Source organism: Microcaecilia unicolor, chromosome 13, assembly GCF_901765095.1.
Source record: "Microcaecilia unicolor chromosome 13, aMicUni1.1, whole genome shotgun sequence".
Lineage (NCBI taxonomy): Eukaryota > Metazoa > Chordata > Amphibia > Gymnophiona > Siphonopidae > Microcaecilia > Microcaecilia unicolor.
Genome location: NC_044043.1, coordinates 25,525,195 through 25,552,774, shown reverse-complemented (window position 1 = coordinate 25,552,774; position 27,580 = coordinate 25,525,195). Strand labels below are relative to the sequence as shown.

At 43.6% G+C, this 27,580-nt stretch overlaps 1 protein-coding gene across 4 annotated transcripts in view; it reads right to left on the bottom strand.

Moving 5' to 3' along the window:
- Positions 1 to 27,580, bottom strand: part of SGSM2 (small G protein signaling modulator 2) — a 551,979-nt gene that overhangs the window by 211,740 nt on the left and 312,659 nt on the right. For 2 of the 4 annotated variants that reach the window (XM_030185728.1, XM_030185727.1), the window contains exon 12: positions 12,359 to 12,493. The exons of the other annotated variants lie outside the window; for them this stretch is intronic. In XM_030185728.1, the coding sequence (XP_030041588.1) occupies positions 12,359 to 12,493 (135 nt within the window). The remainder of the gene's footprint in view (positions 1 to 12,358; positions 12,494 to 27,580) is intronic. 4 annotated transcript variants of the gene reach the window in all.

The window sequence follows — 27,580 nt, the reverse complement described above, 5'->3', positions numbered from 1 at the left end:
TGGCAAGCATACCTGAAGACAACAGTGCTGTCATTATCCTGGGAGGGAAAGGGGAGAAGGTGGGACAAAGATGGACAAAGGGGCCAAGCCATGTCTTAAAGACTGGAAGTGAAGGTCAAGATCCTAGTCATTAAGGGACAGGAAGCTAATGAGGGCCACCAACATGACATGTTTTCAGGATACCCCCTATTGAATATAAATGAGAATGGTTTGCATACAATGGAAATAGGCATGCAAATCTGTCATGTGAATATTCATTAGGGAAAATCTGACTCTGGCAGTCCTCAAAGACTGGTAGTAAAGACCAAGGGACTAGGAGTTTGATATTCAGCAGGATGGTCTTCATATAAAGATAAATGAAGGACTTAACCACTTAATTATAAGTAGATTTTCAGCTATATTATATATTTAAGTAGGACCGCTGAATATGCAGTCCTAAACAAATAGATACATTTTGTATCCTACTTAAACCATTAAACCCAGCATCCTGTTTCCAACAGTGCCCAATCCAGATCACAAGTACCCGGCAAGATCCCAGAACAGCAGAACAGATTTCAGGCTGCTTACCTTAGAAATAGGAAGTGGATTTTCCCCAAGTCCAACTTAATAATGGCTTATGGACTTCTCGTTTGGGAAATTATTCAAACATTTTTTAAACCCAGCTAAGCTAACTGCTTTTACCACATTTTCTGTCAACAATTCCAGACTTTAATTATACATTGAGTGAAGAAATATTTTCTCTGATGTGTTTCAAATTTACTACTTAGAAGCTTCAATATGTGCCCCCTAGTCCTACTATGTTTTGGAAAGAGTAAACAAGCAATTCTCGTCTACCCGTTCCACTCCATTCAGTATTTTATAGACCTCTACCATATCTCCTCTCAGCCGTCTTCTCCAAGCTAAATAGCCCTAGCTGCTTTAGCCTTTCCTCTTAGGGAAATTCTACTGACCGGAAATGGCAATCGCCACTATGGCAAATGTAAGCCACATTGAGCCTGCAAATTGGTGGGAAAATGTGGGATACAAATGCTACAAATAAATAAATAAAATAAATCCCATCCCCTTTTCTTCACCCTTCTCGGTACTTTTTCTAAATCCGCTATATCTTTTTTGAGATGCAGTGACCAGAATTGCACACAGTACTTGAGGTGCGGTCACACCATGAAGAGATACAAAGGTAATATAGCGTTCTCATTTTTGTTTTCCATTCCTTTCCTAATAATTCCTAATGTTCTATTTGCTTTCTTAGCCACCACAGCACAATGAGCAAGGGTTTCAACGTATCATCGATGACACCTAGATCCTTTTCCTGGACGGTGACTCCTAATGTGGGACCCTGGACCATGTAGCTATGGTTTGGGCCTCTCTTTCCCACATGCATCACTTTACACTTGTTCACATTTAAACATCATCTGCCATTTGGATGCCCAGTCTCATAAGGTCCTCTTGCCATTTTTCAAATCCACTTGTACTTCAACAACTTTGAATAACTTTGAGTCATCAGCAAATTTAATTACCTCATTAGTTACACCCATCTCTAGATCATTTATAAATACGATAAAAAGCAGCAGTCCCAGCACAGACCCCTGGGGAACCCATTGAGAATATGGACCATTAACCCTACTCTCTGTTTTATATCTTTTAGCCAGTTTTTAATCCACAATAGGACATTACCTCCTATCCCATGATTTTCATGAGGTACTTTGTCAAATACCTTTTGAAAATCCAGATACACAATATCGACTGGCTCACCTTTATCCACATGTCTATTCACCCCTTCCAAGAAATGTAGTAGATTGGTGAGGCAAGACTTCCCTTGACTAAATCCACTGACCATTTTAGTAGCCGGCTTGTGGACCGACTCCATCCTATTATCTCTTTTTGAAAGTGTGGTCTCCAGAACTGTACACAATATTCTAAATGAGGTCTCAGCAGAATCTTATACAGGGGCATTATCACTTCCTTTTTCCTACTGGCCATTCCTCTCCCTATGCAATCAAGTGTCTTTATTTTCTATTTTGTGTTTTATTTGCATTTATTAAACTTTATTAATACAGCTATCACATTACTTTGTCCTAAACTAAAAATAAAATTATTTTCTTTACCTTGTTGTCTGGCCATTTACTTTTTCTAATTAAGTTGCTCCCCATCTCTTGATTCTGCTTTCCTTCATCTTCTCTTCTCTCTTGCCAGGGTTTCCTGTCCATTTGTAATTTTTCTCTCCTTTTTCTTTTTCTTCAATATTTTTCTGCCTCTCTCTCTGTCCAGATTGAATTCATTCTTACTATCCATTCTTTACTTTCCTTCTTTTTACTTCATCTACCTATGGCTTTTCATCTTTTCCTCACCCTTGTTCGCCCCATGCCCTTTCCTCTTATTCTCCAGTCTTTCACATACTCTGTCCTTTCCCCTTGCCATCCAGCAGCTCCCCCTCTTTCTCTCACCCATCATTCCAGTGTCTTCACCTCTTTCTTTCTGCATACCTTTCCATCCAGTGTCTCCTCTCTTGTTCTCCCTACCCTTCCACCCAGCGTCTTTCCCTTTCTCTCCCCATCCACCCTCTCTCCTGATCCTTCCATCTCTCTCTCCCCCTCCTTCTATCCAGTGTCTATCTTTCTCCCCTTTTCTGCTCAGTGTCCCCTCTCTCTCTCCACATACCTTCCAGTCTCATCCCCTTTTCCTCTGCATCCTTGCATACATCTCCCTCTCTCTTCTCTATCCTTCTAGCCAGGCATCTTCCCTCTTTCTCTCCCCATCCTTTCATCTAGCATCTTTCTCTCCCCATCCTTCCATTTGTTTTCACTCTCTCTCTCTCCCTATCCTTCCATCCAGCATCTTTCTCTCCCCATCCTTCCATCTGTCTTCCCTCTTTCTCTCCTTATCCTTCCATCCATCTACCCCCCTCTACCGATCCTTCCATCCATCCAGTGTCTCTCTCTCTATCCCCCTTCTTTCCATCCAGTGTCTATCTTTTCCATTCATCATGTTTCCCCTCTCTCTCCTCATCCTTCAATGTCTCTCCTTTTTTCTCTCCCTACCCTTCCTTCCAGATTCTTCCCTCTTTCTGCTCTCAGCCAGGATCTCCCTCCCCTTTCTCCCCATCCTTATCTTCAGCAGCTTCTCTCTTCTCCAGCCCCTCTCAATGTTCCCTCCTTCTCTCCCCCCATCTTCTGAACTCTCTCCATTCTACCTCCTGCTCCCCCTTCCACCGATATTCGTTTCCTGGCCACTGCTGCTTCTCCTATTGAGCAGCAGCGGCTCTGCGACAAAAAACAACAACAACAAAAAGCTAACAAACAAAAAATAAAAAAAAGCAAGCGTGGGGCCGCCGCAGCCTTCAGAGGCATGGGCTCTCGGCTCTGCAGCCATCCTCTCTCTGTTCCTGGAGCGGAGCAGGAAGTCAATGTCAACTTCCTGCTCCTCCAGGGGCAGAGAGAGGAGCAGCTGCAGACCCGACAAGCCCATGCTTGAAGACTGCTGTGGCCCCGCGCTTGCTTTTTAAAATTTTTTTTTTTGGTCGCAGCCACTGCTGCTGAACAGGAGAAGCAGCAGTGGCCAGGAAATAAATATCAGGTGGAAGGGGGAGCTGCCAACGGTGTCTCAGCGGGAGAATTTACCACTTTGGCGGGAGATGACCCGCTGAATGTGGGAGACTTGGCAGGTCTGAAAATGATTACAAAAAAATGTTTAAAAGAACTGGCCTAAGAAATGAACCTTGTGGCACGACACTCAGGTAGTTCAAGTTGGAACCTTGCTGAAACTAATTTGGAACTCAGGCCAAGCCTGATTGTGCTGAATTTTGAAAGACAGAACTTTTCTTCAGGAACTCCAGGCCAAAGACAAGCTTTTGTGCTGCCTTTCAGAACCAGAGTACTGCACACCACAGCCCTGCACAAGCAGGCCACAAGAGTTATCTTTATAAATACAGGGACTGATTTTTTTGTTTATTTTCTCCTGACCTGTGAAAGGAACAGGTTGTCCATTTCCCTGCACATAAATTGTTTTATTTCACATTTAAACATCTGTGTGGGTTTGTTTATCAAGGCTCTAGGCCTGCCCTTGCTCACACTGCTACAAGTCTGAGAAGGTTTGAGAGAAGAGGACATTTCTCTGGGTAAGTGAATATTATTTTCTATGCTTTGGTGATTTAAAGATTGGGGTTTAAGTAGGTTTATTGATAAAGATAGAATTTTAAAAAAGCAAACTTTAACTAGTCTTTATACCCTTTTCCCCATAGTTTTAAAACTTTAACTTTCTGTCACTGCCTACAACATTAATAGCCTCTAGAAGGCACAGCAGGGCCTATTCAGTCTTCATACCCACCCATGCTCTCCAACATCTGTCCACCCCAGCACATCTTTTCATTTATATTCTTAACTTAAAGTCAATTATTCTAATTAGGGGATAACAAGAGGGGAGGTTTGCAGAGTTTAATTACATTTAATTAATTTCTCAGAAGGAAACACTAAATAAATCATACAATATACCATATAATCTTAAGGCCCAGCGAGAGGGATGTTATCCAGTCTTTTGCATTGAGTGTCACATGTATGATTATCTCCCAGCTGGTGAGAGGTTACAGGTGTGTGCTTGATTCAAAGATCTCCTAGCTCTCAGAGATCGAGTCCAGTCTCTTGAGGCTACAGTAGGAGACTTGGAGGAGCTGAAGAAGACAGAGAGGTACATAGAGGAGGCCTATAGGGATGTTGGAGGAGGAAGGTCTCTTAAAAGGAGAGCATCACTCTGATGAAGGAGGAAGTAATCCTATAACTACAGGTGGGCATACTCTGGATAATATCCTGTCATCATCTCACTCCACCTTACATCTTTCCTCCCCCTCTATCCAGCCCCTTCCCTGGACAGATCATTTCCTGATCACCCTATCATGTTCCAACCTCAGTGGTCCTTCAAGATCAAAATCCCATGTATTCCTTCACCGTGATCGTACTAAACTTACATCCGAAGTGCTCAACTCTTCTCTTAACCTCTTTTTGCAAGATTTTTTTTTACATTTCCCACGCCTGATCAAGTTATCACAATGGACTATAAAGCAGGCATTTGCCCCCCCACCCCCATCTCAAAGACTCACTCTCTCAAACTCAGTGACCCATGGTGCATACCTGCCGTAGCACTTCTGAACCACCAATTATGTCATGCTGAACACACGTGGCAACTAATGTGGCTACGACATCGTACACCCTCATTTCTTTCTGCCTACAAAGATCTGACATATCTCTACAAAGTATCTATCACAAAAGCAAAAAGATTATTACTCCCATTGTATTGCTAGAGTCCCTAACCCTTCAATCCTTTACCCTTAAATAAATTAAAACTCCCCCTTCTTTCACAGACCGTCCACTCCCCCTTCCTCAGCCCAGACCCTGGGTGAGACTCCATTTTGCACCTCACTTTCAACTCCTATCACTGAACCTTCTGCAAGTATGTCCACCTCTACTATCCTCTCCATTTCAGTACTTTGAAGTCCATGAACCAACAGCAGCCCCTCATGATCCAGTTCCTTCGAATATTCTCAAACATCATATTACCATATTTGCTCCCTTTATGCATCATATGGTGATAACCAGTCTCTCCCAAGCCCAGGTCCCTAATACCTGGAAAGCAAACTTTGCTTGACCCCAAGTTAAAAGATCTGCGAGGGCAGCTCTCATCTTGCTCTAACTACCACCCTATATCTAATCTACCTTTTTTGGCTAAAGTTACTGAAAATGTTGTCCTTCACCCAAATCAGACAGATTTCAAACAGAACTACAGCACAGAAACTTCCTTACTAGGTATTACCACTTTCATCCTTTACCATCTAGATCACTCTAGCTGAGTTCTGGGTTTTTTTCCTCATGATCCTTCAGACTCATTTGACCTTGTTGATCACATCACCTTACTTGCCTTCATCAAATTGGTATCACAGATCAGGCCTTAGCCTGGTTTGAGTCATATCTATCACTATCCCTTCCCAATCTGTTTCTCCTTACGAAACCACTTCCCACCGTTGGAGCACATTGTCTTCCCTCTTTATTCACCATCTCTCTATCCCTCTTTTCACCATCTCTTTTTTCCACCCCCTTCTTCACAGCTCTCAACCTTCAGCACTTCCTTCCTTCCATTCACCCCTCGCCTTTTTACCTTTTTACCTTCGTCGCTGTCGTCATACCTCTCCTACTCCTTCTCCTGCTCTCCGCTAGTGACCTTAATCCCAATCCTGGTCCCCCACATCAGCCCTCATCCTATTCGTGTAGGCCTTACCATGATACCTACAATCTTATTTCTATTCCTCTCCACCCCCCTTCTTCTCTACCCTTCTCTTGTGCTCTATGGAACGCCCTTGCTCTGTCTGCAACAAACTCTCCTACATCCATGACCTCTTTATCTCTCATAACCTTCATCTGCTTGCCCTAACTGAAACCTGGCTTCACACTGACTCTGCTTCAATTGCGGCCCTATGTCATGGAGGTTATCTCTTCTACCATACTCCTCGCTCGGTTGGCCGTGGAGGCAGTGTCGAATTACTACTCTCACCCTCCTGTAAATTTCAACCCATTCTTCCACCTCAATCTCACTGCTTTTCTTCCTTTGAAGTCCACTCGATCCGTCTATTTGCTCCTCTACCTCTCCGGGTAAAAGTCATTTATTGACCCCTGCTAAATCCCCATCTTCCTTTCTCTCTGACTGATGCCTGGCTCTCCTTCTTTCTTGAACCTTCATCTCCTTCCCTCATTCTTGGGGATTTTAACTTTCATGCTAATGACCCCTCTGACTCTTATGCTTCTAAATTCCTTGCCTTAACATCCTCCTTCAATCTTCAACTGTGCTCCACCGCCCCTATTCACCAGAATGGCCACTGTCTTGATCTTGTACTCTTCTCCAACTGCTCACCCTCCAATTTCCTTGCCTCAACTCTCCCCCTATCTGACCATCATCTTATAACTTTCACACTTCAACACCCTCCTCCCCAGTCCCGTCCTATTCTAACCAACACATTTAGGAATCTACAGGCTATTAACCCTTCTACCCTGTCCTCCAGTATCTCAAATCTTTTCTCTACTGCTATGTCAACCAAGTCCGTCAATGAGGCCGTCTCTTCCTATAATACTATTCTGTCATCTGCTCTGGACACTCTCGCTCCTCCTATGTCTCGTCCTGTTAAACGTACCGAACCCCAACCTTGGCTGACCCCTACTATCCGCTACCTACGCTCTTGTGCCCGCTCTGCTGAACGCCTTTGGCTTAAATCTCGTGCCCTTGCTGACTTCATTCACTTAAAATTCTTGCTGACCTCCTTCCAATCTGCTCTCCAACTTGCCAAATTACATCCAATTGACTAACTCTATTGATTCAAACCCTAGAAGTCTCTTTGCCACGCTAAACTCTCTCCTCAAAGTGCCTTCTCCTCCTACTCCCCCTTCACTTTCTCTCCAGACTCTGGCTGATTACTTTCATGATAAGGTTCACAAGATTAAACTTGAATTCACAACCAGCTCTCCTCCACCCCTTCTTCCTTAGTCCACTCTCTCAGCCCTCTTACCCCTGCCTCCTTTTCTTCCTTTTCCGAAATCACTGAAGAAGAAACTTTACTTCTTCTGTCATCCTCAAAACTAACCACCTGCTCCACTGACCCTATTCCCACTCATCTACTCAACACTATCTCTCCTGCTGTAACCCCTTTCATCTGTCGTATCCTTTCCACTGCGACTGTCCCTGATGCCTTCAATCATGCCGTAGTCACCCCACTCCTCAAAAAACCTTCTCTGGATCCTACCTCTCCTTCCAACTATCACCTCATTTCCCTCCTCCCTTTCTTATCCAAGATACTAGAACGTGCTGTCCACCGTCGCTACCTCGACTTTCTTTCTTATCAACCTATTCTTGATCCACTCCAATCTGGCTTTCGTCCCCTTCATTTCAACTGAAACAGCACTTGCTAAAGTCTCCAATGATTTATTCCTGGCTAAGTCCAATGGGCTCTATTCTATCCTCCTCCTTCTCGATCTTTCTGCTGCTTTTGATACTGTTGATCACAGCCTACTCCTTGATACGCTGTCCTCACTTGGATTTCAGAATTCTGCTCTCTCATGGGTTTCTTCTTATCTCTCACAGCGTACTTTTAGTGTATATTGTGGTGGATCCTCCTCTTCCTGTATCCTGCTGTCAGTGGGTGTACCTCAAGGATCCGTCCTAGGACCTCTCCTTTTCTCCATCTATACTTCCTCCCTTGGTGCTTTGATCTCTTCTCACGGTTTTCAGTATCACCTTTACGCTGATAACTCCCAGATCTACCTCTCCACACCAGAAATCTCGGCAGAAATCCAGTCCAAGGTATCTGCCTGCCTCTCTGACATTGCTACCTGGATGCCTCACCGCCACCTGAAGCTCAATATGTCCAAAACTGAGCTCCTTATCTTCCCACCTAAACCAACCTCTCCCCTTCCCCCATTCTCTATTTCTGTCAACAACACGCTCATTCTTCCTGTCTCATCTGCTTGTAACCTTGGGGTCATCCTTCAACTCCTCCCTCTCCTTCTCTGCACATATTCAACAGATTGCTAAAACCTGTCGTTTCTTCCTTTATAATATCGCCCTTTCCTTTCTGAACACGCCATCAGAACCCTCATCCACACTCTCATCACCTCTCGCTTAGATTACTTCAACTTGCTTCTCACAGGTCTTCCACTCAGCCACCTCTCTCCTCTTCAATCTGTTCAAAATTCTGCTGCATGACTAATATTTCGCCAAAGTCGTTATGCCCATATCAGCGCTCTCCTGAAGTCACTTCACTGGCTCCCTATCCGTTTCCGTATAACATTTAAGCTCCTCTTATTGACTTATAAGTGCATTCACTCTGCAGCCCCTCACTACCTCTCCACCCTCATCTCTCCCTACACTCCTTCCCAGGAACTCCGTTCACTAGGCAAATCTCTCCTAATTGCACCCTTCTCCTCCATCGCTAACTCCAGACTCCGTTCATTTTATCTCGCCACACCTTATGCCTGGAATAGGCTTCCTGAGCCATTACGTCTAGCTCCATCCCTGGCCGCCTTCAAATCCGGGCTAAAGGCCTACCTGTTTGATGCTGCTTTTGACTCCTAACTTGTCACTTGCTCGTAACCTTTATCTTGTCTTCCTCTTTTCAATACTCCCTTCCCTATGTGTCCTTCTGTCTGTCCTACCCTTATCCTTATTGGTCCTGTCTGTCTGTCCTGATTTAGATTGTAAGCTCTCTTGAGCAGGGACTGTCTTTTCTTCATGTTCAATTGTGAAGTGCTGCATACGACTGGTAGCGCTATAGAAATGATTTATAGTAGTAGTAGTAATATCTCTCCTCCAGAACTTATATAGTGAACTTCCAAGGAACTACCTGTGAACCACTCTCCACAAGTGCTCCTCAGCGATCAATATTGGCACCGACCTTGTTCAACATCTTTAGGCCCCACTGCTAACACTTATTCAATCGATCGACCTCACAGGCTTTATTTATGCCGACAATATCCAAACTCTGACAACTATAGAGCCCACCAATCTGTAAAATATTCAATCTCTCAACAAACTCTCAAATATCACTTCCTGGCTAACGGACTATAAGATAAAGCTGAATCCATAAAAATTAAAGGCCAACCAAATATGTTTCTAAGAGTTCCACTCCTGTTCCACAATGTACAGGTTCCTTTGGTTTCTTCTCTGAAACTTCTAGGCATTATAATTGACAATGATTTCAATTTCTTGACCCAGATTTCAACTTAGATCAGGTGCAGTTTGTAGAAGCAGCACCAAATCAGTTCCATTAAGGCACTTCTATACCACTCTCGTCTTGTCTCACATAGACTACTGTAATTAGTTATATAAAGGCTTATGACAAAGATATACATCGTATTCTACTGATTCAAAACACCTTCATTAAACCGATCGTTGGTGCTAAACATTTGATCATGTCATACCGTTATTGAAAACCACCCACTTGCTCCCTATTACACATAGAATAACCTATAAGATTCTACTTCTGGTATTTAAAATAGCCAACACTGGGTCCCCTCCTTTCCTGGCACGTTTTCTGACACCGTCATGAGCCCTTCACGTATCTCAACATCTTCTAGCCATTTCCTCTTTTAAGCACATGAGATATGATACCACTCATAATTCTATTTTTTCTGATGTGGGACCCACTCTCTGGACCGCCTAGCCTCTCCATGCAGAATTAACCATGTCTATCCTTCTCTTCCCACTCTGCAACATTCAGCATTGCCCCCACCTCTCTTTCTTCCCCCAATTCAGCATTGCCCCATTTGTCTCTCTCCTCATTCCCATCATCTACCATTATGTGTATGTTTCTCTCTCTCCTCTCTACCATCCAGAATATTCTGTCTGTCTCTGTCCTCTGCAATCCTGTATTGCCCCTATCTTTCCATCTCTCTCAGAATGCAACATTGTCCCCGCCTCTCTCTTTTTCCCAATTCAGCATTATCACACCTCTTTCTCCATCTCTCTCCAGCCCACCCCAGAATTGCCTTTGGCTCTCTCCTATCTCCCCCCTCCAGCCAAACATTGCCTCTGGCTCTCATCTCTCTCCCCCGCAGCCCAGCCCATCTCACCATTGCCTGTGGTTCTCTCCTCTCTTCTCCCTCCCTACAGTATTGCCTCTGACTCTCTTCCTCCCCCCATACTGCCTCTAGCTTTCTCCTCTCTTCTTCTCCCCCATTCTGCCTCTAGCTCAATCTCTCCTCTCCCTTACCCTGCCCACCAGTTGTTTACCCTGTTTCTCTATCTCCCTCTCTCTCCTACCCTGCCAGCCCTTGTGCAGTACCAGTTGCCACCTCTGCTACTCAGTAATAAACAGCTACCCAGTAATAAACAGCTACCCAGTAATAAACAGCAGAGATGCATTGGACCAGCTCTCTGTTCATCACTGCTGCTTTGGCTGCAGGATCCACCTCCTCTGATATAAATTCCTCTTTCAGAGGAGACTGGAGGTGGAGCCCATAGGATGTGGGGGGAGAGAGAGAGATTAAGACAGAGAGAGAGAAAGAAAGAGTAAATAACTCTGGAGGGCAGGGTAGGGGACAGAAGGAAAGAGAGAAACAGGGGAAATACTCCGGTGGTCAGGAAAATTGGGAGATGATGTCACTTTCTACAGCCCCAAGATGTGCCGGAATATCGTCCCAACCTGTTCTGGCACACATTAAGCCCTGCATAACACTTGGGCTGTGAGCGCTCATTACAACAGAATGTGGCAGGGATTTAAATAATGCAAATAGATTATCCTGGGAGATAAGAATTCAGCAAAATTACAGCTAAAGTCTGTGAGAATACATATAATGATTGGAAGGAGGAAAGAACTATTCCCCAAATCAACCATATTTGTTCCTATGTACCATTCAGGTGTTTGATAATGTCTTGGAGTTTTCACATCATTGTGGCATCAGGAGGGATCTGCAGGGAAAACATTACCACAACACTGCCACGTTCAGCCTGTATTTCAGCTTTGCTGCTGGAGAACATCTTTCATGCATTAAGAAACTGTACAATCAATACTAGGGCTGGATCCCATGGGCTTTCATCATCGACATCTAGTCAAGCATTTTTCACTGTTTTATATCTCCTCTACTTGCTTTGCCCAGATGTTGCAGCACCAGAGGCCCTAAATTTGACACTGGGGGAGAGGGGGAGTGGAAAATTCTATAACCAAGTACTTCCATTTAGTTGCAGGGTCTGTGCCTGTTCTGTAATAGAAGCTAACTATTGAGCTGTCTTAAGTGGGGCACCTAAATGCAGCAGCCATGCATGCAAGTCACAGTATTCTATAAGGTACATGTATATGTGAGAGCCCTGTCCATGCTCTGCCCATGTGTACACCATCTTGCAGATATGCACTATGTAAGTTAAGTGGGTATCTGCAGAATAATGCTTAGAAGCCTTACTAGCACTTCTGCATTTACAGGCATAAATGTGGGTACCTAGATAACAGAATTGTTCTTTAGGTGCCACAATTATGCAATGACTATTCTTCGGTCCCCCAGCAGAATCCTCAGCCTAATTTATTGTGTCTTCCCTGTACGTTCATTTTTTGTAGCTAGCAATCCAGCTATAAAAAATGCTTGCTATTAAGAAATTCTGCAGTTGCTAATTTTAATTTCCCATCAGTTGGCCAAGGCAGCTTTCCAAAGCTTCAGGAAAGCTTTTCACAGAATAAGGAGTCAAATCTAAAGGCAACCCAGCAGATTAGATGTGATGGGATGGGGTGGGGTGGGGGTGGAGGTAGAGGTGTTAGGGTCAGATAATGCCATCACTGTTGTATTTTATAGGAGGTGGTACCCAGAGGTAGTACAGAAAGGGGGGGGGGGAGGATAAAAACCTTTCATCGGATTAGGAGCTGTGAGGTTCCGTGAGCAAATCATTGAGAGCATTGCGTGCAGCCTGTCCTCCTCTTCCTCATCATCGTCAACGGAGATGGAACGACTGGCCGCTAAGTGGTGGTAGTTAATAGTTACTGCTCAAAGAGAATAATGAGAGGAGCAGAAGGAAAAAAAAAAACAACAAAAGAGGAGATTTCTGTGAGGGTGTTTCTCTTGGGATACAGTTAACGTCAAAACAGTTTGAAACATGCTTTTCTGTACTTGAGTTTGACGTGCCAATAGGATAGAATGTAACAGTGCTCTGCATAAAGAGCTCCCCTTACTATGCCTGGAAACCAGTACAAGATCCTCCAACATAACACTGGACCCATCCTAACCCAACCAGACCAGTCACACTACATTCAGTTCATCTAAAATCTCTTTCGACCTCTCAAGAAAAACTCTAAACAACAACTTCCATAACTGTGGATATTCAAATTTAAAATTTGTAGAGCAAGAAGCCACTGCACTCGTTCCATGTCTATTTTCACACCCACCAAAATGACCAGTTTATACCTGGCCTTTCATTTGCCTCATACAGAATTCAGACTTCTTTATTGCCATTCAGTTAAAGTCCACACTGGAAGCTGCCACAATGATGCATCTCCCATGGGAATGATTTTAGCATTTTAAACATCTTTATTTAAAGTTTGTGGAAAAAGTGGAATGGTACTTGATACAAAGACCTTTTTTTTTTTTTTTTTAATTATTCCTCAGATAGCACCACCAAAAATTGAGATCCTTCATCTGTTTTAAACACTGGCTGTCTTTTCACATACAAAAGTTGTTTTTTAATGGACTAGCGCCACTTTTCCTGCCAGTGATCCAGGTCCTAACCTTTTAAAGCTCACTTTTGCATTCCCAGCTAAATCTCATTTGCAACAGACACACCAATTCTCTTATTCTAATCTAAAGCTCCTTTTCCTTTCTTTCACACCTTTACTTAAACTACACTCATTCTAAATGCACTCATTCTAGCACAAGCATTCTCAACTGACTTCTTGGAACACACCCAGCCATCAGGTCATCAGGATATCCACAACGAATATGCATTGCCTCCGTTATATCCCAACCTATTTCATGCCTATTTCATTGTGGAGATCCTGAAAACCTGACAGGTTAGGCGTACAGCAAGGACTGGGTGGAGAACCCTTGCTCTGGCAAACACACATTTTACATGCAACCCAATTCTTTTAGTAAGAACATTTTGCCCAAGTGAAAGCACCTACAGGGGAGGCTCCACCCATCTGTCCATCAATACACACAGGTAAAGACACACATCCATACAAAAATATGCAAACAAAAAGAAAAAGAAACACACAGATATTAAGCATAATATAGCCCCCCCCCCCCCCATGCACCTCTTTCCAAAACAATCAATGCAACAAACCTCTGTATCTACATCCAAAACCTCTTTCACACCCATAAGCATACATACATATCTCCATCAACACAATCGTCATAGTTTATGCTGTTAACCAACCACTTTGAATGAAGATTGAGAAAGCAATATACAAACTTTAACAGATAATTCATTGTGAAATTTTGTTTATTAGAAAAAAAATTGTTCTACCAGGATAGGGAATCAGGAGCTGCAGAATACTGGCCACAGCTCTCCCCTACCATATACAGTCCACACAGATTTTTATTTCTTTGTAGTTATCACACAAAAGTTTGAACAAATTGCAACACGATCTTGTAGTACTCAATACCTAAAACGCACTGGAACTTACAACAAATTATAACTATTTTTACATATATTTATAATTATATCATAGATATTTTCTTTTGTACTTGGTCTAATTTGTATATTAGACTACTTATTGTATTATTCTGAGATTTTGTGAACCACTTTGGCTTCAACTATGTCTAAAGATATCTTACAAATAGAGCATAACCTACTGTTACTAACTTCCACTATTCCACTCACCATCGGATTCATCCGGAATCATGACATCCTATATTATACCTATAGACCACGTGGCATTTAGTGCAAGCTAATCTCCTCGAGCACATAGTAAGTTTTAGTTAAGAAAGGCCCCAAAGTAGATTATAATGAACTGAACTTTCAAAAGTCATCAGCAGCTTAGGAGCTGAAGCAATAACAACACAAAACATTGGCCAACAAGAGGCAAAAATATATGCAACAAAAGTCCAACAACTCTGTTTAGACTAAATGCCTGTATGCTGTACATTTTTGACAAGTCAGCCAGTGCGATTTGTGAGGTAAGAACCTAGATGCTCCTTAGTGGACATTTTTTTATGTTTAAACTTTTTTATTGACAAAATGCACAATACAATTCAACTTGGAGCCGTCATACAGCAAGGTTCAGTATACAAATCAACGTTGCAACAACATATTTAACTGCGTCAATCACTTATTCCATTTTCTCTTCTCTTTCCCCCCTCCCCTCCTTAGAACTTATATTTCAGCAATTGTAAAAATAAAAGCATAACAGTACAACGGAGCTTTCATAGTTGGTAAGTGTACAATGGTAAATCAACCAATATTCTACTGTGGTGCAGAGTGATCAGCTTGCCACCCCAAGTAAATACAGAGCTCCATATCTAATTACCGACCCTACTCCTCAGTCCCTTCTCTCTCACCCTCCTCCTCCCTCTATTCCCTGCAAACCCCCCACCCCCACCCCTCTTGATTAACTCATGTTAACACATCCCAGTGTTATAATGATACTTGGCCCGTTTATAAAGAAGTAATGACCAAACTTCGGCCTCTCTGTGTCATTTTTTCCAGGTAGCTTCCCCATATTTTAAGAAACCGTATTTTCCTTTTGTAATGTCCTTTTGCTTCTTTCGCCTCCCACACTAGTAACTGGTGTACCCTGTTACGCCAATGCCAATAAGGTGGCGAGGTGGCTACGGTCCAATATTGCATAATACATTTCTTCGCTACCAAACATAATTTTCGATATAATAATGTTTTGTCAGCGTTGAGTCTTAAAGGTGTTTCTTTCAGAGGTCACGTGATGCGCTAGAGGGCTCAGGACGTGTTTTCTGTGCTCTCTGAGGCTCCTCCGTTAATCTTCACCAACTACCTGATTAAAACTTAGAATTTCGGTCTTAAATTGACAGCGGACTAACAAGAACTCCTAATGGATAAATTTGTGGAACCGCAAACCAAAAGCCTACCCGCTAGAGGCGCGAAGAGGGAAAAAGAAAAAACTAAAGCGCTGAACGGCGACGAAGAACACGCCAAGAGCGATAATGCTACTTTTACCCCGAAACAATTAAAGCAACTTACGGATGCAGTGGGGTTAGCACTGGCTCCAAAGTTTGAACAATTGGCGTCCCAGATCGCTACGTTGACGGCCTCACAGGCGGACACCACGGGCCGCACAGGAGAACTCGAGCGCCGGGTCTCGGAGCTAGAAGACACGTGCATATCTAATGCGGCGCAGGTGAAAAAACAAAATGGCACGATCGAGCAACTACTAGCGAAAATTGATGATCTAGAGAATAGGTCGCGCCGAGCAAACCTACGAATCGTAGGGCTCCCAGAATCAATTGGAGACAGATTCCTAGCCACGGAGTTAGAGCAGTGGCTGAAGAGAGAGTTCGCGCTCTCAGACAGCATGGGCCCACTATGCCTCGAACGGGCTCATCGTGTGGGGCGCCTTCAAGATGGCCGCCAGGCCCCACGAGTAGTCCTTGTTAAAATCCATAACTACCTACATAAGGAGGAAATCCTGCGTGGATATCGACAGAAGAGGGACTCAACTAAATATGATGGAAAGCTGATCCGCATATTCCAGGATTACTCCACGGCATTGCAGGAACGAAGGAAGCTATTTAACCCTATATGCCAGAAGCTACATGGGCAGAAAATCAAATTTATGCTTCTTTACCCCGCGGTGTTGAAAATCAAACAAGGCAATGGGTGGAAAGCATTTAATAATGCGGATGAAGCGCACACCTTTGTCCAAAACCTAGATACTGCACCAGATAATGGTTTGGAGGCCGCTACTGAGACCTGAAAGTCATCTCATGAATGCAACTGGAGTCAAGCGAAGGTATTGGCAGAGGGTGAGAGCTGAGACTTTATAAAGACTGAGACATTGTGATTGTTGGTGTGGAGGGACGGGGGGGCCTCTAGCATGGAAGTGACCTGTATTCAACTGCTAGACAGGAGAATATGATTCTTGGATGGATAAAAGAGAAGGGGGAGAAGGGAAGAAGGAGGGAGGGGGGTGGGGAACATGGGAGGGAGGGAGGGGCGGGATTCTTGTCAGGAAGAACACAAAAGATAATAAAAGGGCAGGCTGTAGTCAACATTTCTAACTATTGGAGTACAACATTCCCCGGGGGGAGGGGCTGGGCCTCCTGGGGTTCCCTTACGGTGAAACGCCAACAAAATTCACAGACTAACTTAACCTCATAGGGTCCCAGTGAGGCTGATGTCTTGGAACGTATCTGGGATTTCTTCCCCGATTAAACGGACCAAGATATTAGCCCAGTTGAAGCGTCATAAGGTCTCAATTGCATGTCTCCAAGAGACGAAGTTGAGTGACAAAGAACATGAGAAGTTAAAGCAGCAATGGGTGGGAGAGTGCTTTTACTCATCATCGGGAGCAAAAAGAAGTGGTGTAGCGATCTTGATTAGAAGGGGTGTTCTGTGCCAGCCCAAACTGATATATAAAGATCGGGAGGGTAGAGTGGTCCTGATCCGCTTGACAATGTTCGGTCAGCAGTTGTATTTGTGTGCGGTGTATGGGCCAAATGTATATTCACCCCTGTTTTTTCAATCTCTGGTTTCCCTGGGCCTGCGATACTCTGATGCACCCTGGGTGTGGGCGGGAGATTTCAATCAGGTATTGGACCCAGAGGTGGATAGATCCAGGGGAACCCTGCGAAGTGAGAGAAGGGGAGAGAGGGGGCTTTCGGCTCTGTGCCAGTCCCTAAATTTAGTAGATCCATGGAGACTGTTTCATCCCTCCACAATAGATTTCACTCACCAGTCTCGGGTTCACCACTCGTGGTCTAGGCTGGATTATATCCTGGTGCAACGCTCCTTGTTCTCTCAAATTACTCAGGCTGAGATAGGCCCTATGGAAATCACTGACCACTCCTTGATATGGACAGAATTACAGTTTAATGCTCCCGGGGAACAATCATACCATTGGAGATATCCCGCTTATTTACATAAAGATAAAACATTTAATGAATATATAAAGACTCAGTGGGAACAATACATTCTTAACAATCAAAACTCCTGTGACTCCCCAATAATCCTATGGGAAGCCTCGAAAGCAGTTTTGCGGGGGGCCATCATTGCCTATATGAGTGCTAGAGCAAAAAGACTAGCGGCGGGAATAATTAGACTAGAACGCACCCTACGTTCAGTAAAGGCACAATACTTGCAGAACCCCTCTTCGGAAGCGAGTGATCTACTGTCCTCCACTAGAGTTGCTCTGAACTCCTTAATCCACGAGCAAACTCAAAGGAGACTAACAGTAAGGGGATTTAACTACCGTAGATATGGGAATAGACCCGGAAAACTGTTAGCACAAATGGCGAGGGCACGTAGTCAGAGAAAATTGGTAGCATCAATACTGACTCCCCAGGGAGACAAGATATATTCTACAGAAGGGATTGCTCAGGTGTTCCATGACTATTTTTCTAGATTATACTCAGGCGAGGGAGACTTTACAGATATGGCAGTGGAAGATTACCTAGTAGATGCAGGGTTCCCCCGCCTTTCCCCTCTGGCTCAGAGAGTCCTCATGGAACCGTTGCGGGCACAGGAGGTCCAGAAGGTGCTGAAGTCTCTCCCTCTGGGCTCTGCTCCGGGCCCAGATGGGTTTTCAGCTGAATACTATAAAACTTTGCCCCCTCAGTTTATAAGCACTTTCATTGACTACTTAGAAGAAGTGATAGAACGAGGAGAGTTGCCCATGGGGAGCAATGAAGCTTTAATTACTTTAATCCCAAAGCCGGGCAAACCGAGTGATAGAGTGGAATCATACAGACCCATCTCTCTTATTAATGTGGACCTTAAAATCTTGGCCCGGATCTTAGCAGATCGGTTAGCCCCCTGTATGAATACACTGATTGGGGAACACCAAGTGGGATTTATGAGGGGCAGAAACTCAGTGCTCAATGTACGTAAAGTACTTTTGACAATTGCGCATTGCCATGCCGCAGACATCGACTTGTTGCTAGTCAGCTTGGATGCCGAGAAGGCGTTCGACAGAGTGCGGTGGGAATATTTGTTCCAAGTACTATCATACGTGGGAATAGGAGGCTGGTTTCTAGAAGCAATTAAAGTACTGTATAGAGAGCCTGTAGCCAGACTTCTAATTAATGAAACAAGGTCCCCTCCACTGCAGATCAAAGCTGGTACCAGACAGGGATGCCCCCTCTCTCCTTTATTATTTTTACTATATGTAGAGCCATTGCTACGTACTTTAGAGAAAGACCCAGATATAGGTGGGGTGCCTCTCCCGGGTCAACGGGTAAAGGTCTTATCCTTTGCGGATGATATTCTGTTAACTTTGACCCATCCCCAGCGGTCTCTACCCAGAGTCCTGGCTGCCATTGACGAGTTTGGATTATATTCAGGTCTTAGTTTGAACCTGCAGAAATCCACAGCACTCCCATCCAAAGCAGAGATTCAGTTGAATTGGGAGGGCCCTTTCCCCTTACAGTGGGCACAGGAGGAGGTGATTTACTTGGGGGTAAGGATTCCCATGGATTTGCACTCACTATACTCACGAAATATGGTACACCTGAAGAGGCGGGTGGCCCGGTCCCTTCAGGACTGGCAGGACCTCCCTGTTTCATTGATGGGTAGAGTAGCACTCTATAACATGGTCCTTTTCCCTGTGTGGCTATATGCTTTCCAAACCCTGCCTATGTTTTTGTCCGTTAGGGATGAAAAATGGTTGAAGGCAAAGTTAAACTACTTTTTGTGGCAAGGGAAACGGGCGCGCATGACCATAAACAGAGCCATCCTTCCAAGAATTAAAGGGGGACTGGGATTGCTGGATCTTCGCTTGTTCTCTGTGGCAAGTAACATGCGCCACATATCGGACTGGTTTAGGTCCACTAATCACTTCTCCCTTGCAGCGACAGAGACTAGCTGGTTGGGTTCCCTACACTTTTCAAACTGGCTACACCAGGGTCAGAGACCACCCTCGAGTTTGGGAATGGCGGGGCCCGTGCTGTGTCCACTACGCCAGGCTTGGAGATGGTTATGTAAGTTCTTTAGTCTTAATAAGTCGACCTCTCCCTTACTATCATTACGGGGTAATCCGGAATTCCCAGTGGGAGACACCTCTAGAACATTCGGTGAATGGGAGGCCAAGGGAGTTTCCTTTCTCCATCAGGTGATAACAGATAAGGGTGAGATTAAAAGGCTTCCTGAAATCAACAGAGAGTTCCATTTACACAGAACTGATACATTTGCATTTTTACAACTTCAACACTACGTGCACTCCCTGCCCAAGAAAGACTTATCCAGGGAAGTGTATGAATGTTTTAATTTAATGTTTGGTCTTGATGCATGACTACGGATCCCCTTAAAGTACTTCCATGCACATTTGAGAGACCATCTGCACTCTCCAGATTTTGACCGGGTGGCACAGCAATGGACAGTGGAGTTGTCTACACAAATAACCCCGGAGACCATTAAGACTATCTTGGCTGGAACCTATAAATTGACTGAAAATGTTAGCTGGTGGGAAATTCAGTACAAGTTTGTTTTTCGCCTACACATCTCTCCCAGGAGGGCATTCCGGGCCACTTTGTGTGAATCAGACCGCTGTCGCAGATGTGGGAAGGAAAATGCCCACTTGAGTCACATGTTCTGGTCTTGCCCCGCCATTCAACAATTCTGGATAGCCTTAGCGGCACACATCTCGTCTATGTGGCAGGTGAGATGGCGACATACTCCCACTCAATTATTTGGAATTTATACTATACACGGACAATCTAAGCCAGGCTTACGCTCCTTCTTACATAGATCTTTATTGATGGGAAAAAAAACAATTTTACAACACTGGATGACATCGGACACCCCCACCATAGCCCAATGGCGTTCATTCATGATCTACATGTGCTCATTTGAACGCAGCGGGATTGCAGACCTGGCAGGGACTAAGGGAAACCTTTTTTGTACAGCCTGGGCACCCTTTTGGGACACATTGACTTCAGTAGCCCGCAGCAGAATCTTAAATTCCTGAAGAGAGGGAGGGGGGAGGGTGGGGTAGGAATGGGAGGGGGGGGAGGGGAGAAAATGTTGAAAATGTGAAATCTTGATACTTGTATAAGATAAGACGGGCCAATTTTGTACTTGTTATTTTTCTTTTTTCATGATTTGTGCCCGGCTTTTGAACTTTATGTTAATAAAGATGAGTTTAAAAAAAAAAAAAAAAAAAAGGTGTTTCTTTCAGATCTAGTACCAACTGCAGTGGATTCATGTCTATTCTACTACCCAAAACATGTAGTGGACATTTTTTTTTTATTTCCCTTTTTTTCTCACTGGTGTTAGAAAAGGTTCAAACAGCAGCAACCAAAATGATAAAGGGGATGGAACTCGAATATTGTGTTCAATTCTGGTCACTGCATCTCAAAAAAGATATAGTGGAATTAGAAAAGGTGCAGAGAAGGGTGACAAAAATGATAAAGTGGATGGGATGACTTCCCTATGAGGAAAGGCTGAAGCGGACAGGGCTCTTCAACTTGGAGAAAAAGCGGTTGAGGGGAGATATGATAGAGGTCTATAAAATAATGAGTGGAGTTGAACAGGTAAACGTGAAGCGTCTGTTTACGCTTTCCAAAAATACTAGGACTAGGGGGCATTCAATGAAGCTACAAAGTAGTAAATTTAAAACGAATCGGAGAAAATTTTCCTTCACTTAACGTGTAATTAAACTCGAATTCATTGCCAGAGAATGTGCTAAAGGCGGTTTAGCTTAGTGGGGTTTAAAAAAGGTTTGGACAGCTTCCTAAAAGAAGTCCATAGACCATTATTAAAATGTTTTGTATTTTGGGGGGGGGAATCTTACCATGTATTTGTGACCTGGATTGACCACTGTTGGAAACAGGATGCTGGGCTTGATGGACCTTTGGTCTGTCCCAGTATGGCAATACTTAAGTACTTATCTCCTCTCGTATAAGGAAAGGCTAAAGAGGTTAGGGTTCTTCAGCTTGGAAAAGAGAGAGATCAGGGGAGATATAATTGAGGTCTACAAAATCCTGAGTGGTGTAAAATCGATTTTTTACTCATTCCAAAAGTACAGAGGACACTCAAGGAAGTTACATGGAAATATTTTTAAACCAAATAGGAGGAAATATTTTTTCACTCAATGAACAGTTAAGCTCTGGAACTCGTTGCCAGAGGATGTGGTTTCAGCGGTTAGCGTATCTGGGTTTTAAAAAAGTTTGGACAAGTTCCTGGTCACCGTATCTCAAAAAAGATATAACGAAATTAGAAAAGGTTCAAAGAAGAGCGACCAAAATGATAAAGGGGATGGAACTCCTCTTGTATGAGGAAAGGCTAAAGAGGTTAGGGCTCTTCAGCTAGGAAAAGAGAAGGATGAGGGGAGATATGATTGAGGTCTACAAACTCCTGAGTGGTGTAGAACGAGTAGAAGTAAATCAATTTTTTACTCGTTCCAAAAGTACAAAGCCTAGGGGACACTTGAGGAAGTTACATGGAAAAACTTTTAAAACAAATAGAAGGACATATTTGGTACTCGTTGTCAGAGGATGTGGTATCAGCGGTTAGCGTATCTGAGTTTAAAAAAGGTTTTGCCAAGTTCCTGGATGAAAAGTCCATAGTTTGCTATTGAGGTAGACATGAGGGAAGCCACTGCTTGCCCTGGGATTGGTAGCATGGAATGTTGCTACTAAGTGGGTTTCTGCCAGTACTTGTGACCTAGATTGGCCACTGTTGGAAAAAGATACTGGGCTACATGGACCACTAGTCTGACCCAGTATGACTATTCTTACGTTCTTTATGATTTACGAACCTCTGATGTAGGAATTAGCCAAACCACAACCATATTGGGTTATTGGACTGTGGTAAATTAATTTTACACACACATATTTTTTTGTCTCAAGATAACCTCCTTTTGGTCACCTCCACTGGATCTTCCTGGTACCAGTGTTTGCTCTGCTATCCTTTGACTTAGAACAGGGGTACTCTAGATGTACTTATTTTGGCAGGCGGGGGGGGGGGGGGGGGGGGTGGTAACTCAGCATGAGTTACATTCAGGTAGAGTTGGTATTTTCTCTGTCCTCTGACTTGTTACAATCTCAAAGTCTTATTTAACACACGTTATGTACTGCAAGCCTTATGATTCTCAATGAAGCTTGTTTACTAAATCCATAACTAAATCCATAACTTAACACAGGTTAGTAAATGAGGCCTTAAGTTTTTATCTGAAGCAGTGGAGTTTGTGGGATCTGAATCCTGACTTCTCTGGCTATTCCTCCATTCCACATAGTACCCCAGCTATGTACATGGATATTCATGGGAGATTCTTTATTTTCCTTGAATAGTTAGCTTTGTGGGGGTATTAATCCCCAACTGTTTAAATGCACTGTTTACACTTTCTGGGAACCTACATCTGTAGAAGTTAATAAAATCAATGAATGCTGGCAGCCAACCAACTCTGTTCATAGTTACATTTGGGGTATTTTTGGTTTTCCAAGGGAAATTCCATTGGCTAACACCTTCTCCCCAGGTAGAGGTGCCAGGTGCTAGACATTCAAGGACTGACCAAGTCTGCTTGCAGGGGACTCCCACTAGGTTGGTCCTAGTGGCGTCGTCTTCCCTGACTGCGCCAGTTCAGATCCACATTCCCAAATCCCAGAAGAACATGTAAATCTCTCTGAACATGCTCCAGTGCTCCTTCTCCTGAGTCCTTCTCTAGGCTCAAACAATTTCAACTCTGTGGGGAGCTGGAAGGAATTGCATGGCTGATTTACCGTGCTATCCATGAAGAACATTTGTGACAGTTAACTTTATTTTCTCCTTGGACAAGCAGGATATAATGAAGTACACATGGGTGCTCCAGAGCAAGGGTAGATGGGATACTGAATGTATATAGGGAATCCTTGCAACTCGGTTGCCAGTGCTGTGGTAGGTTGAATTCAAATGTGGTTCATGTTAAAGGTATGTTTAAAGTAGTATAGAAATCAGTTGATCAGATGCTGTGGTAACTAGAGGAATAAGTGAACTCATTGTGGCCAAAAAGATAAAAATCCCCAGCTGAAGAAAACAAAAGGCTTAATCCAGTGATTACAAAACCTGGGGGATCCCCAGCCATCAGGTTTTCAGAATATCTATAATGAACATTCATGAGATCAATTTATAAATCCATCTCATGCATATTAATTGTGGATATCCTAAAACCTGACTGGCAAAGAGTCCCCCAGGACAGGGTTGGGACCCCCTGGCTTAATCCAATGTATTGGGAAAGAATGGAATGTGGTGAGGAAAAGAAAATCTTTTACTTACCTATGAGGGAGGGGCCCCACAAGGCTCTTTTTCATATTTTACTTTATTTGCTATATGACAAATGCAAATTGTGAAATCTAAGTAGTTTCAAGAGCATTTTTCCTCAGAACATACTATGAGGTGTATTTTCAAAGCACTTAGACTTTTTAAGTCTAAATGCTTTGAAAATATGCCTCCAGGTCGGTCCAGTTCTCAAGACATCTGTAATGAATATGCATGAGATAAATTTGCATACACTGTTTCCACTGTATGCAGATCTCTCATATTTCAAAGCTTGATATTTATTTTTTGTTTATTTATTTTTGTTACATTTGTACCCCGAACTTTCCCACTCATGGCAGGCTCAATGTGGCTTACAAGGGGCAATGGAGGGTTAAGTGACTTGCCCAGAGTCACAAGGAGCTGCCTGTGCCTGAAGTGGGAATCAAACTCAGTTCCTCAGTTCCCCAGGACCAAAGTCCACCACCCTAACCACTAGGCCACTCCTCCACTCTACCTTTACTTAAAAAAAGGTCAAAGTGGTTTACAGAAAATCAGTATAAAAGATGGAAAGGATAAAGCATAGTCATAGCCATAAAATTAAGTACTATAAACAAAATTATAAAAATCAAGAAAAGGAGTCAGAGAGAATGTGCTACATTCATATGCACTTCCATTGTGGGCATCCTGAAAACCAGACAGGCTTGCTGAGAACCCCTGGTCTAAAGACTCCCTATTCAATAGGGACATACTGTAACTGCTTTCAAACTGGTTCATAACGCTCCAGACTTTAACAATACATTTATCAAAGATTTATCTGCTTTAGACCCTTCTAGTTTAGGTAATTATAAACAGATTTCTACCTTGATCACTTACAGAACAGCGAAACAGAATTGCAAATAGAGGTGATAGAAATGAAATTTTGTCATTTTTTACTGTTAGTAGATAGTGCCTGCTAATAATTTCTTATAGGTTTCTTTTCCTCTGTTTTACTATGTATCTTCCTGTTTTTCTTTTGGGGAAGGGGAGGAGAAGAGTCAAGCTGTTGAACGAAGCTAGATTCTGGGGTTTTGCACAAAAACATCAATTGCTTAAATGTTATCTGTCTTCATCCTACTGCAGGAGAACAAACAAGGAAAGTTTGCTTGTCTCTCCTTGAGGGAAATATAAAGAAAAAAAAATAGGTTTAGATACGGTTACCATTCGTCCGGATTTCCTCGGACATAGGGTTACCATATGGCTCCAGAAAAAGGAGGACGGATTGAGCCAGCCGGGTTTTACTTCCATTGCTTTCAATGGAAGTAATTGAGCCAGCCGGGTTTTACTTCCATTGCTTTCAATGGAAAGCAATGGAAGTAAAACCCGGCTGGCTCAATCCGTCCTCCTTTTTCTGGAGCCATATGGTAACCCTACTCGGACATGTCCTCTTTTTGAGGACAGGCGCGTGCGTGCGGTGGGCGTGTGGGCGGATGATCGGTGCCGTGGGTCTGGTCTCCCGTCCCCTCCCCTTCCTTACCATGTTCCCTGGTGGTCTAGTGACGTCTTCGGGGCACGAAAGAGCCCCCTCTTTCCTGCCCGGAGCGCTGCCTCCCCTGTCTATCATCCTTCTCGGTCTGGCTGGGGATTCAAAATGGCCGCCGAGAGTTGAACTCTCGCGAGGCCGCTTCAACTCTCGGTGGCCATTTTGAATCCCCAGCCAGACCGAGGAGGATGCAGCAGGCAAGGGCAGGCAGCGCTCCGGGCAGGAAAGAGGGGGCTCTTTCCTGCCCCGAAGAGAAGACGCTACTAGACCACCAGGGCTAGATAGTAAGTGAGGGGGGTATGTGACGGGGGGGAGGGGACTATGTGACGGGGGGGCAGGGAATAGGGGCGGAACGAGGACCCTAAGGGGGCATGGCGGGGGCGGGGCATGAGGTGTGGTGGGGGCGGGGTAGGGGGCGTGCCATGTGTCCTCTTTTTCAGAGAACACAAAATGGTAACCCTAGGTTTAGACCTCTTGCTATTCTGTTTAGCCTACAGGCTACTAAGCCACTCAGAACCATTGCTTGGAAGATCTGGATTTAGTTGTTTGTTTGTTTTTTTAAGAAATAAATTGCTAACCAGTGTATCCTGAATTTTTAATTGATCCCACTTATATTTTCAAACATGCCAGTTTCTGCAACAGGAAGGGCAGAGATCCAGTTCTGTCCCAGGCCCAGCTGTGTCTCTCAGCGGCCCTGGGCCTAACCTCTTTAGCCTTTCCTCATACAGGAGTTCCATCCCCTTTATCATTTTGGTTGCTCTTCTTTGAACCTTTTCTAATTCTGCTATACCTTTTTTGAGATACAGTGATCACAACTGAAATCAAAACTCAAGGTGAAGTCACACCATGGAGCGATACAGAGACATTATAATATTCTTGGTCTTATTTTGCATTCCTTTCCTAACAATTCCTAGCATTCTGTCTACTGGGCACAAGATTTCAGCATATTTCCCATGATATCTAGATCTTTTTTCTTGAGTGCGGACTCCTAATGTGGACCTAACATCAGGTAACTAAGATTCAAATTATTCTTCCCAATGTGTATCACTTTGCATTTGTCCACATTAAATTTCATCTGCCATTTCGATGCCCAGTATTCCAGTTGCCTAATGTCTTCCACCAATTTTTCACAATCCGCACGTGTTTTCTCAACTTAGAATAGTTTGGTGTCATCTGCAAATTTAATTTATTTATTTGTAGCATTTGTATCCCACATTTTCCCACTAATTTGCAGGCCCAATGTGGCTTACATTTGCCGTAATGGCGGTTGCCATTTCTGGGTAACAGAATTACAATTGGTAATGCATACGTGGAACATATAACGGTATACCTACATACATGGTAACATACAAGTAGCATAGCATGCTTGGAACAGAGAGGTAACATGGTAACATACAAGTAACACAGCATATTACATATCACCTCACTCATCCTGATTTCCAGATCATTTATAAATACCACCCATCCCAGTACAGATCCCTGTGGCACTCCACTATTTACCCTCCTCCATTGAGAAAAATGGCCATTTAACCCTACCCTCTGTTTTCTGTCCAATAACTCATTCCTAATCCACAGAAGGACATTGCCTCCTATTCCATGGCTTTTTAATTTTCTCAGGAGTCTCTCAAGGGAACTTTGTCAAAAGATTTCTGAAAATCTAGATACACTACATCAACAGGCTCACCTTTACCCACATGTTTATTACGCCTTCAAAGAAATGAAGCGAAATGGTGAGGCAAGACTTCCCTTGGCTGAACCCATGCATACTCTGTCCCATTAAACCATGTTTGTCTATGTGTTCTATAATTTTATTCTTTATAATAGTTTCTACTATTTTATCCAGCACTGAAGTCAGGCTTACTGGTGTGAAATTTCCAAGATCACCCCTGGAATCCTTTTTAAAAATTGGCATTACACTGGCCATCCTCGTACAATGAACAATTTTAATGACAGGTTACAGATCACTATCAGCAGATTAGCAATTTCATGTTTGAGTTCTTTCATAGTAACATAGTAGATGATGGCAGAAAAAGACCTGCACGGTCCATCCAGTCTGCCCAACAAGATAAACTCATATGTGCTACTTTTTGTGTATACCTTATCTTGATTTGTATCTGCCATTTTCAGGGCACAGACCGTAGAAGTCTTGCCCAGCACTAGCCCCGCCTCCCAACCACCAGCCCAACCTCCCCCCAC